At 44.8% G+C, this 13,012-nt stretch overlaps 1 protein-coding gene across 2 annotated transcripts; it reads right to left on the bottom strand.

Annotated features, from left to right (window-relative positions):
- Positions 1-2,098: 2,098 nt before the first annotated feature.
- Positions 2,099-12,891, bottom strand: LOC126529642 (uncharacterized). 2 transcript variants are annotated; one of them, XM_055069918.2, is made up of 2 exons: positions 12,175-12,891; positions 2,099-2,549 (listed from the first exon to the last, which is right to left on the bottom strand). In XM_055069918.2, exons 1-2 carry the CDS (start codon positions 12,745-12,747, stop codon positions 2,250-2,252), a joined length of 873 nt encoding a protein of 290 aa, XP_054925893.1. In that variant the 5' UTR covers positions 12,748-12,891; the 3' UTR covers positions 2,099-2,249. The 2 variants fall into 2 exon arrangements, with proteins under 2 accessions (XP_054925893.1, XP_050033115.1); XM_050177158.3 differs by having other exon boundaries at positions 12,139-12,879.
- Between the last annotated feature and the right edge of the window lie 121 nt (positions 12,892-13,012).

Raw genomic sequence — 13,012 nt, forward strand, 5'->3', positions numbered from 1 at the left:
TTTGTATGATGCCTCAATCACTGCAGCCAGGTGTCTGTGCCAGCCCAAGGGGCCTAGTGAACAGAGCTCATGATGAGGTTCTCTTTATGAAGGGGTTGGTATAATAGATATTGTTACAAGATATCGTGACAATATGATAATAGAATGAACGGACAATGTGCTTTGTTGCGACTTCAAGGCGCCGATGTGTGAGATGCCGAGCCGCAGATACAAGGAGTCGACACTATGTGCTTAGTCGCGCAGTTCGAGGTGCCGACGTGCGAAATGCCCAGTTGCGGGCTCCAGGGGCCATATTCTGAAACGTTCGCCTTCTGTGATAGTCACGTTCAATATATCAAGCGACTGCTTACCCGTGATGTCAGCGCGCACTACCAACACGCGCTGTCGAACGCTTCACATCGCATGAGAGAGCACACCGTGAGAGTGCAGAGCCGCTCGCGTGTGTTTTCGAGTGTAGTGGCTGCAGTATGGGTTCTGCGCACTGACTCTGGCTGGTTACGGCCGCTTTAGGTAAAATAAATTGAATAAGAAAGTGTGAAATGTTTTATTTTAAATGAATCAACAAATAGTGCCGCGAAAGAACATGTGTAAGACTCCACCAAGAAGGTTACTACAAACTACCACCTATCTTATCTCTACTACACTCCACCACCAACTGAACGCCAAAAGACGTGTTCGTTTATTCAATATATGTCGAGAGCACCCATAGACACCATGACGCTAGAATGACGCAGGCCGCAACTACTAGATGGCGCTGTTTATTTTCCGGTTTTGCTAAAACCGCCAATCAGCGCGTGTCATTGACGGAGGCGTGGCCAAGGCGATAGTTTCACGGAAGGCGAATGTTTCACAATACGGGCCCAGGAGTCGGCACTCGATGTACTTAGTCGCGCAGTCGAAGGCGCCGATGCACAAAATGCTTAGGCGAGGGTCCGAGATGTCTGTGCGCGATGTGCTTGATCGCCGAGTTGGAGACTCCTATGCACAAAATGCTGCGGGTCTGAGGATTCCGCACGCAATGCTTGGTCGCTATATCTGTGTCGCTAATGCTCGGCATGCTTCGCCACGGGTCTGAGACGCCCAAAAAAGTAGAGATCGGCCCTGCTACTGCGATGTCCGCGTAGCACCCATTTTCACACGTCGAATCTGGCGCGTTCGCACAAGCAATGACACGAGGTGCAAGGAGCCGAGCAGACGACGTGAGCGGCGGACCAATGGCGAACTGTGCTGGAGTCACGTGGCGGGCACGGCCAATCACAGACTCTGGCAGAACCTTCAATCATTTGCTTTTTGTGTGCTTGTTTCTGTAAGGAGGAGATAGCTGAAGTGGCAAATTTGAATACGGATAAATGCACTTTTCAACGAGACCAAGATGGCAACGTTCGGAGGTGCCGTTCCGGAGATGTTGTGGTTTGAAAAATGCTGTTCTTTCTTGACTTACGTGAGATTTTTCGCCACCTTGGCTGATAAAACAAATTTTTTAGAGCACTTCTACGTGGTTTACAGTGATGATATTTGGAAATAAGATAGAAAAAGTTATAGAAACTAAAAATGCGATTTTCAAAAAATCAATTTCTCAGCTATTTTTCGCAATGCGAAAGCTGCGTCCCCCTTAAAACCTGCAGATTCTTGCTGCCATTACAGATATGTCACAATTACTAAAACATAAAAATGGAACATAAGATATCCAGCTCGCTTGTCTTGTGCTCAAATTTCACACATCCACTTTGTACTGTGTGGTACAATAGCATCAGGAAGACACACAAAGGAAGATGCACAACTTATTGACACAGTAGTAACAACTGCCTCAGCAGTAGTGCTAAAATCAACACACCAATAACGAAATAATAACAAGTGCTAGCAATTACTAGCACGAATAAAAGATCAACTTAATATGTAAATGCAGCTGAAAGGCCCATACAGTCTCTGCATAATTTTTCTATACGTCATAAAACAAAATAAAAGAATTATGCAGTAGACAACTGGCCATCAGTATGTCTAGAGCTTTGCATGATAACACAAGTGATGACATTACCAACCAGACATCGAGCAAGCATTCCAGTATCAATAAGTGTGATAAGTGGTGAAATATTACGCATTCCACAGTAAAATATTTTATTTGCAATGAGAAACTATGCAGTGCAAACCGGAGGAGCAACCGCCAAACGAGGAAACAGCACCGTATGGAGAATGTAACAAATGGAAATATATACATAGCAGATCCAATCGGAATCCGTGGCATCGGCACTTCATACAATGTGATAGTCACTTCCCAGAAAAGCCGGCAGCATGTGTTTGCTGAGAATTGCATCGAAACCACGTACATAGAGATCGCGTAGCTTGTCTAGCAATTGAGGGCCTTCAAAGCGCACCCATGTCCCCTTCCCATCAGTGAGAGTGTATGAGCTGTCCACAGGTCGTAAAGAAGGCCCAAGTTCGGCTAGAGCGGCACTCCACATGTCAAGACGCTCTTTTGAATCCTTGTCACCTGCTGGTGGGTCACGCAGATCTTTTGTCACTTTTGGAACATTGAGGGTACCCGGCTCAACCTGCAGGAGAATGTAGAAATTAACGCTGAGGAGTCATATAGGCAAGCAACACAATCAACTGAACAAGGATACATTACAGCATACCTGCTAACCTGTGAAATTTATAATTCATGAGCATCGCACGGACACAAAATCTTACGTTGGGGGAGTACAACATGTATATTTTAAAAGGTTAGCTCAAGCACCCCCCCCCATTGTTAGATAAACAAAAACTTTAATAATGATGGTGTACCTGTATAGCTGCAGCATAGAAGTAAGCAAACTTGGAATACCAGCTACTGTCAACATTGTTTTGGCTATTAGCCAGTTTTTTTCAGCATGTTTACTGCTGCTGAATTCGCCTGCTTCAGGAACCTATCTGAATAAACGTGGTAGAAGCAAATACTCTTCTATATTACAGTTTGTGCATCACAACTTTGTTGCACGCAATCTTGCAATATGGTGCCTCCCCATCTCTTAATAGCTTAAGAATATGTATATCAAAATGTTTATTAAAAAAAAGTGCAGAAAGCGAGTGGGTGGAGCCCCTAGTCCAGGGCCCCACTGGCTTGAGCGGTCCGCCGTGCCTGGTCGAGGAGCGCTAGTTGCATCTCCTTATCCTCGCTGGCGAGCCGTCTCCCACTGCTCCCTTCCGGAAAGATTGCCGGTATGCCGGATTGCCGGCTAGGTTTGCATTATAGGACACTGCAGAAATCAGCTTAGAGTGATAAGGTATTCTTTCAGAACAATTTTCACTCATTTCGGGAAAGAGGTTGAGGAGCAGAAAAGAAGTGAAGGTAGAAGTTAAATTTCTCGAATTTCATGCCAAATTCCCAGTGCCAATAGGGCAGTACAACAACATGGACATTAAAGTATCTTTTCATATATGAGCCATTTTGGCTCAATAAATGTTTTCTAAACTCGTAAATTATTTCCCTCATTTGGAAGAAAATATAGCCAAGCTCTATCACCGAAAAGTTCAATAAGCTGGAGCAAGCGTTTTCAACATCCCCGATGTCAGGGCTAGCTCATGTAGGCATTTCAAGGTGGCATAGCCACTTTTCCTGTTTATTGCTGCTTCTTTTTAGGCCTACCAAGCTTCTTTCATGGAAAGAGTGGCTTTTTTTGGTATTAAAGAAGGGTAACTTACCATTACATCTGAATTGCTTTTTCACTTCAGTGCACTGCCCCTATAAAGGTGCCCTGAGACGCTTTTTAATGAGAGTAAGAAAACATTGCCGATCTGTTAACGAAGAACGCTCCTGTTAACATGTGAGCCAAATATTACAGCACTGCACGCAGCAGGGAATTTACAATCTCACAATGTTGTCATGCAGCGTCATCACATGCTGCTGGACTCGGCAAACAGCCATTGGCTGATTTCGTGATTGTGAGAACAATCACAGTAATAAAATTAGTGTTCATTTGAGTTAAAAATATATATGCATGACCTCAAAAAGAAAAAAATATTTCATTTTTGCACTGCCCATCTAAACATGACAGATGCGCACTGCTGTGTCTGCTACGTGTGGCTTTCGATATGAGAAGCACAGCATAGATACTGCAGCCATGGGTATCGCCACGAGCCGTCTCGTGCTCAACCACTGGGTGGTGCCACGAGGGTGTTGCTTCCTTGCCCTCTCACCTGTGAGCTTCCAGTGCATCAGTGCAAATGAAAGGAGACAGAGAACTGCTTATTGGTCTGATAACTACTAACTTCACTTGTGCTGAAGGATTCGAAAAAAATTTCAGGCAGGATATCCATGAAGCAATGCAATTTACCAGTGATATCATTCTATGATTATTTAACTAAACACACAACTTCAACTTGTTCGTCTTAACTCCTTGTGTGATGTGTAGTGTTTTTCTGTCACTTGGCGGTGCACGGATGTGCCTATTTATTATAACTTACTTTCTATGGGGCCCCTCACCAGCTCTGGCCATTTTGAGCTGTCAAGCACCATGCATACAATGTGCACTAATGAACATGTCTGCGAAGTATTACATTGCTATGCGCTGTGGAAAGAGCTGAAATTTCGAACCGAACGTCATTTTGCCCTTCTCGCAGGCGCCGTGCTCACAGTCGGAGAGTCAATGCAAAAAGATATTGTTTCTATCTATGACCATACTAGTTTATGTTGTAGTTTAAATAATATTCTTGCATGGCGCAGGTGCTGGGGAATGACACTAAATAAAGATAAAACTGTAGTACTGCGAATAACTAAAGAAATCACCCCTGCTTTATACGTATAAGTTAGATTCATCGCCTCTTCATGAAGTCACTAGTTATAAATACCAAGGAGTGACCCTTAACAATACCCTATCATGAAACGATCACATAACTAACACTTGTGCTTCAGCTTTCAGAAAACTATGCTTTTTGGTACCCCAACTTAAGAAAGCCCCTTCTACCCACAACCTTCGCGAAATGCGAAGGTTATGGGTTTGGTTCCCACCTGCGGCAAGTTGTTTTTTCATCCACTTTAATTTCCATTAATTTATCGTTTCTTCATTCCATTTATTAAGCACACGTAATTTCCCCTATGTTGTCCTTGGTGTCAGTGTTTGTTGGCTTCTCATGATATGACTAATAAAAATCGGGCCCCTCGGTTAACCCCCTTTCTACTCGTGTATTACATAACGAGGGTCTCGAATCCGGCAACATTGATGCCTTCAGGTAGCATATGTGGGTTTATTGACCAGTTGCCTTCACCCAAAAAGATCACGTTCTCGTGACGCCTGCAGCAACAAGGACGTTCCACGTCCGCCACCAAGGTCTGTGAGTGGTGGCGCTGCCTAACACTCCCAGGGTTTACTAGCACACACAAATACCCAAGAAAGTGGATGGGGAAACAGCGCCGCGGTAGCTCAATTGGTAGAGCATCGCACGCGAAATTCGAAGGTTGTGGGTTCGGTTCCCACCTGCGGCAAGTTGTTTTTTCATCCCATTTATTAAGCACAAGTAATTTCCCCTATGTTGTCCTTGGTGTCAGTGTTTGTTGGCTTCTCATGATATGACTAATAAAAATTGGGCCCCTCAGTTAACCCCCTTTTTTCCCTTCTAACATTAGAATGTTATGCTACCTCTCCCTAATTAGAACTAAGCTGGAATATGCATGCATAGTTTGGGATCCGTACACAAAAACTAATATCAATAGTCTGGAGAGAATTCAGAGAAAAGCAGTCAGATTTAAATTCAACAAATTTTCAAGATCTGGTTCCCCCACCGAACTTATGAAAATTAACAACATTCAAGCACTTGAGCTTAGAAAAAAGAAACAGGGACTTGAATTCCTTGAAGTACTCCACACTAACAATTTACCTCTTGACTTGTCTGAATATTTATCACAGTTATCAAGCAGAATTACACACCACCACAGACATGATGCATTCATTGACCCCTTACCTTGCAAGAATGAGCACATATAAGTTTTCTTTTTTTCCTCAAACTATAACGGGATGGAATTGTGTAGTTGAATCCACATTCTAATATTGTAATTTTCTGGTTTTTGTTTGTTTTGTCAACCTTATTTTCATTGTATGTAACATATTTCACCCTCCCTGCTTGGACCACGTGCACACAGTATTTAATAAATAACATAAATAAATACTGCACAAATGTGCCCTGCCTACGTACATGGCAGTGCTGTGACGTTGCTCATAGTGGCACATGATCTCGAGAATTATTCAAGGCAACATCTGTTATTTGTTTAATCTGTTGCTTCAATAGACGAATTAAAGCTTAGAGAAATAATGAAACACAAGCCAAATGTCCGCGCATTTTTGTTTTACTTTGCACCGCAGCAAGAGAAATGTACTTCCGTTTTGTCCACTTGTTCCCACGTCGTTCATTCATGCGCGCAGACAACAAAACTCCTTTTCTACAGTCTTCCAGCACGCGACCATGCTCTGTGATCCGCTTATGTTTGCTTCAGTATCCGTGTAGCACTGACTTATGATCAGGTGTTCTCGTGCACCGTGCAGCAAAAAAGCAAGGGGAAAAAATGAAGGCGGGGCCCGTGACGTATGTGTCACGCAACCCTCAAGCTCCGGTATGGGAGAACACAGGGGAGAAATTTCACTTGCGGAGGCTAGATGGGCCAAGTGAAGAGAATGTCTCTCTTGGCAGTGGCACTCACCTCCTGAAATCATCAGGTCACGGCACTGAAATATTTCTATCTTGGCTATTAATGAACTAATTTGAAAAATTCTTGTGGCAGAATTCTCCGTAGAGGGCACATAACTTCCAGTGTATAACGGAAATTTGCTATGTGGCCTGGTGATGGGCCCTTTAAAACTACCATGAGACAAACGATGGAATGAAAAATGGTAGGTGTTAGCAAATGGGAGAAGCTCACTTCTATTTAACATTAGGACGAAGGAGGAGGAAAACATTTTTAATGTCCAGCCTTAGCAGTCCTAGTCGTTGGCCAGGAGCCTTTGTACCCTGGCAGTGTCTTCAGGGAGCTAGACAACCTGGAGCTGTTCTAGATTCTAGTTGAGCAGCAGGGTCTTCCACTGCTGTGCGTTAGTCATGTTACCTAGCTTTTTCTTGGGACGGGACCAAATTGTATCTCTTAAGTTAGTGTTTGCATTGCCAAATTTACTCAATGGTGTGTAACCTGGGGCATGGAAATTAACGTCAGAAAAACAAAGTGCATGACTATTAGCCATAGGAAGTCGTTTATTACATTCAATTATAGAACAGCGGGCTCCGACATAACACGAACAGACGCTATAAAATATTTGGGCTTAACTATTACAAGTAACTTAAAGTAGAACGTTCACATAGAGAATATATGCGCAAGAGCTTTTAAAACACTTGGGATTTCTGCGAAGAAAGTTGGCTGTGGCTCCTGCTTCCGTTAAGTTAATAGCATATAAAGCTCTAGTGCATCCCATTATCGAATATGGCAGTACAGTTTGGAACCCTCATCAGGCATACGTTATAGATGGATTGGAAAGAATCCAAAATAAGGCACTACATTTCATCTACTCAAAATATTCCCGTCAGGACAGCGTCACTGCCTGCATTCCTACACTTGCTTGTCGACGGCGTGTGGCAGCAATGAAGTTCCTTTTCTTGCTTTATCACGATCGCATAAAAATAGATAAGCACGTCCACTTGAAACCACCACATCGTCATTCCTGTACAAAGTGCCACGATAAACATATCAGGCAATACGTCACACGCTGTGACACATTCAAATTTTCATTTTTTCCTGCTACCATTGAAATACGGAACGCTTTGCCCCGGGAAATTATTGGCATGGACAGTGTAGAGAAATTTGTGGAGAGGGTAGAAGAATACCTTCTTACGCTATAACATATTGATGTGTTATACTTCGTTAGATTATGTTTTATGCTTACTTATAAGGCTTACGATGTTTGTCATCGGTTGTATAGGATGTTGTATCGATTGCTGTTGTATTGGTTATGATTACTAATGTATAGATGATACATTGTACTGCTATGTGTACCAACCCATCCACTCCCAGTAATGGCGCCTAAGTAAAGGCGCCCTAATGGCCTGTGTAAGGCTGACAGTATTTTTCAAATAAAAAAATAAAAATAAATAATTCTGAATATTGACCCAGGTAGCAATAGCTAGCTACAGGCCACTGGTTTCGGGTAAGTATTTGTAGGAGATGCCAGGCCACCACTTGCAGTTTAGTGAGTGACGGGCAGGTGCGCAGGGTACCAGCACCCCTCTAATTTGTAGTTTCACTATAGGTCACCACGCAGTCATCCTCGACGTCAGCGAAGACAGCTCACCTGCTCAGCTTGCGAGTCCTCAAGCCATGCAATGAGCTGCATAATTTCCAGGGAGGGATAAATATGCTGGTGCCCATATAACTTGTACTGATCAATAATTGGAGTTGGTCTTTAGAATTCCTAATGCTCGCAAGGATATTTGTCCTCTGGCAAAGTTGCTTACAGTGCTCTTGGAGTCACTAATGATGACTTTGGAATTAGTAGAGGCAATTGCAATGGCAACTGTATAGTAACATACAAGAACTTTTTTTAAATTACACCCTATCAAAACATATTGGTCCCAATGATGGGCATACCTTCACTTGCAATTTGCAAGTGCTCTTTCTAGCCATAACTGTTTTGTTAATTAGTATGAATGTATGGCATTATGGCATAACAATCTGCACTGATGTTTTGGCAAAATATACATTGCCGAGAAGAACTGACAAAGAAAGAAGCACAGGGGGGACGGCAAATGACTAAATGTTCACAAAAAAACTAAACGGAGGGCATGTGCAAATATTTTGTGCAGGTGCCAATTAATTCTGTCCATTGAAAATCTCGTCTAACACTGTTTTTTGCATCTTCAGAATCGTGAAATGCATGCAGCTGCCATACAGACTAAGAATTTTCCATTAATCGGCAAGTTTTGTAAAGTTTGCCGAATGTCGACTTCATGCAAGAGCTTTCTACAGGAATGACACATGAGCGACTATTTAGTGCCTAGCGTACTTTGAAAGAACCTATGCACTAACTTCAAAAATATGCCTGATGTAGAACATTGCCGGGAACAAAAAAAAAAAAAGCGAGCACACTACATGACAACATAGAAAGCACCCTAGTATTTCAAAACAATAGGCAACCAAAGGAGTCACAATATCCCGAGGGCAACTTTGCCTTTCTGAGCATCCTGTGAATGGTAAAGCTGCAAGTCAAGGGCTTAGTGCCCGAAACATTTTCTAAGAATTTGCCAGTTATTAGCACTCCATATCTGCGAAGTGTGTCACATCACCTCTATAAATTGAGGGCAAAGTTTCGTTTTAACACTGTCTTCAGCAAAAAAAAAAAGTTGGGTAAGTCGTGCGCTGCTGTAGACAGAAAGGGCAACGACATGCGTGATTGGCATAGGTGCTATATTAAGCACTATGATAGAATGGTCACATGTAAGACCAGTGTCATCTATGATATTTCTCTATCACGTAGGAAATGCTACGTTGTCCACACCAGGCACTACCTCAATAACCGGTTAATGGATCATAAAGCTTCTGGGGAGTTGGCAATCGTCTAACCTATGAAAAATGCACTGTATAGAATGTGCATTTGTAGAGAACGGACACTTGGTGCATATGGGCATGCTCTGTGAGAGAATAGCCAGAAACCACTGGAGAATGGCATTTTGAGTAAATAAATGCTTGATGTTACTGCAAGCTTTGCACCCATTCATTATTTATCATGACGATCCTGACAGCAGCTTTGCAAGAAGTGGCCTAATTGACAGGCACATGAGCATCAAAGGACACGCATGCGCAATGTCGTGTCTTGACACCCAGGCGCTTGCTTTGTCAGGTGGTGCAGGAATGCCTTTTGGCACGCACTAGCAGGTACCGTATTTTGTCCTTGCCTGTACATGCAGAGATCACAGGTCACTGAACTTGTAGTGGCAATGGCTGGGCTGGGGTACGTGTGGGAAAGAGACAGGCGCCCTAATTTGTGGGGAGCACACACATCTTATTCCCTCCCACATACTCACATCGTGTCTGCAGGGTGCGAACCCGACAATGCGAGTATGCAGGAGCAAATGGACACATACGCTCCCAACAAAGTAAGATCAGCATTTCAGACGAAATGGGCATGTCGACTCAGTGGACACTTAGAGAACACCCCTCCTGGTGGCAAACAGCCAGTCACCTTCACACATCGTAACCAGCTGTGATGTGATTAGACACAAGGGATGAAGTGGTGGATATGAATGAAGAGCTCCACCAATTTCCTATTTTTTTGGCCTTTTGTCAATTGGTGCACTATCAAGCCATGGTGACATCCATCCTTGGCCTCATATCATCCTATGTCATGAAACCAAGGTCGGCATAACGTAAAGCTATTCCAATCTGTTGTATTTCCAAATCCACCTTGAGCCCTGAGATAGGCCAGAATGGTAGGGGTCCAGCCCGTGTGGGCAGGACGGCCCACACGGGCTGGGGCGGCCCACACGGGTGAGTTGTGCCCCTATGGGCACAACTCGAGCCATTTTGATTGATCTGGTAGAGCTGATGGCAGATTTGGAATAAAAACATATTGGAATATTTTTATGTTATACCGACCCAGGAGAGAGCCTAAGTGGGAAGTCTTGCTTTGTACCACTAGTACTGGAAACTAAAAGTTACCAGCTGACTTGAGCACAACGTCTCACTTTGACTTGTTTGCGTTGGGCATGAAAGGCACAAATGGTTTGATTCTGTAATTCCAAAGCAGCACCGCTATAAAAAATTATGCGGATCCCACGCACTGCAGGAATCAACAAGAGCGAAGCTTTGTGCTGTTTGCTCTGGCAATAATTAGGGATGATGTTTGAATTTCTTCAGCATTCAGTCCAATACGAGAGTGGCGAGTTGATGGTAAATGTTACCTTGAGTGCATCACTCCTGTTTGTCTGTGTACTACAAAGAACACACAGCGAGACGTGTTTGCTTGAGGAGTTGTGTGCCATTGTTTACCACCTCCAAGAAGGTTAGAAGTGTCATTGCCTCACATGGCACATCACATCGTGGCAGAAGTGTTAAGAATTAATTTAATTATGGAGTTGTATGTGCCAAAATGACTACTAGATATGAGGCACACCATAGTAATGGTCTATGGATTATTTTGGACCCCTTGGGTTCTTTAATGAGCATATAAATCTAAGTACACGAGTGTCTTTGCATTTTGGCCCCGTCAAAATGTGGTTGCTGTGGTCAGTATCGAAACTGCGACCTCAAGGAATGCTGTAGCCACAATACTACCACGCGGGCACAGAAGTATTGATTTGAGATGCGTCTGCTTCCGTAGTATTGCCTAGACGCTATGGTGCCTTAATGTGGCTATGTGTCGGCATGCGGTGCATCAACTGTCTGCTTACAAAGTTGCATGGCGCTTATTTTTCAGAAATAGCGGAAATGTACTGTACTTTGAACTTAAATTTATCCAGTTCATCCACAACCGCTGTCGTGTCTAGCCGAAAAGTTTCCTTGCCTTCTCAAGACGCATTTTCCCTCACCTGCCTTCCCCTTATGTATAGGAACTACAAGCGAAGAGTGGCAAGGCTGCCATTCAATCGTTTTGTGGCTGCGTCGGTTTAACCCATTCTTTGCCTCCTCTCCCTGCCTCTTCTCTACCATTCTATCTACTTCCCCCTCGGACGGTTGCACGTTGGAAGAAAAGTAAGCGACGCCGTTTCTGTAATGCTTTTGCCCGGGTGGGTCACGGATAACTACAGCTGTCAATAGGGTATTGTGGCAACTCCAAGGGAGCTCCAGAAGGCACCGTGCCCATGCGACGCGATAGAAAGGCCCAAACGAGTTTCTTGCGTCGCCTTTCATTAGTGCTGCGCTCCTGCCACGTACATGCACGCTCCGAAACAACTCCCGACGCGGCGTGCAAGACGGCGACAGCAGTAGCAGTAGTGGGAAATTTGAAGGAATTGGCAAAGAAAGCATCACTGTAAAATGCGATGCAGCGCTACGAGACTACAGCGGCGTTCCCGTGGCGTCCCCCATACCGTAGGTGAGTCTTGGCGGTCGCGCGACGTACAAGACCCACGATCTCCTATATAAAGCTGAAGTACGTCCTACTGTGTTACCTTCGACTACAGACACCATACCTGTACTGGTAGCTGCGAGAAGCATGAGCGGAATACCGTCTCGAGGTCTCCACACGGCACGTCCAGCTTCTGCACCGGTGCGCCTGCCATTGCCCTGTCCAGTGCCAGCAGCAAGCGGCGTATTCCACGTTGATCCGGAGCAAACAACGCCATAATCGGCAACCCGGGCCACAGGACCATGTACAACGCCTCGTGGTCAAGAGACAGGGCCCCCAGGTTCTGGACGAGCAGACAAGCGAACACGGTGCCATCTTCCACAGTCCACGCTAGCGTCACCTCGCCGCCGTGAACTCGAAGTACCGTCGCCGTGCGTGACAGCAGCCTCCAAAAGTTGGAAAGAACCGAAGCTGTCTCGAAGCGAATGACATGCCACGGCCGGTTGCTTCTTCGCGGTAGTAGCCAGCAGTGTAGCCAAGCAACGCAGTGCAGACGCTGGCTCTGGTCCGTCACATCTTGCAAAGCACGAATGATATCGTTCACGACACGACGACGTCTCTTATTCTGCAGCGGCGGTAGCCAAGGAAGGCCGGCATCCTCCAGGGAGTAAAGTTGGGCCAGGGACAACTCTTCGAGCCACGACTTCAAAAGCGTCAGGTCGACTGTCGTCATCGTTATTTGGGCGGTATACAAAGAATCTGATGCACACCCGTTCTCACCACGTGCGCTGGCGTGCGTCTAAATTTTGAATGTCGTACCAAATTGGTCGTACAAAAATCCTTCACGTGACCTGATCCTAGGTGCCTAGGGACAGGATTATTTAGGGATTTTTTAGAAGGCGCGATGATGGCGCCGTGCAGGAGACACGGTAGACATCGGTACCTCGAGACCGGCCGTGACCGTGTGAGAAGCGTATCCCCGCAGGCTGGCTGTACCC

The sequence above is a fragment of the Dermacentor andersoni genome, chromosome 9, assembly GCF_023375885.2.
Source record: "Dermacentor andersoni chromosome 9, qqDerAnde1_hic_scaffold, whole genome shotgun sequence".
In the NCBI taxonomy this organism is placed as follows: domain Eukaryota; kingdom Metazoa; phylum Arthropoda; class Arachnida; order Ixodida; family Ixodidae; genus Dermacentor; species Dermacentor andersoni.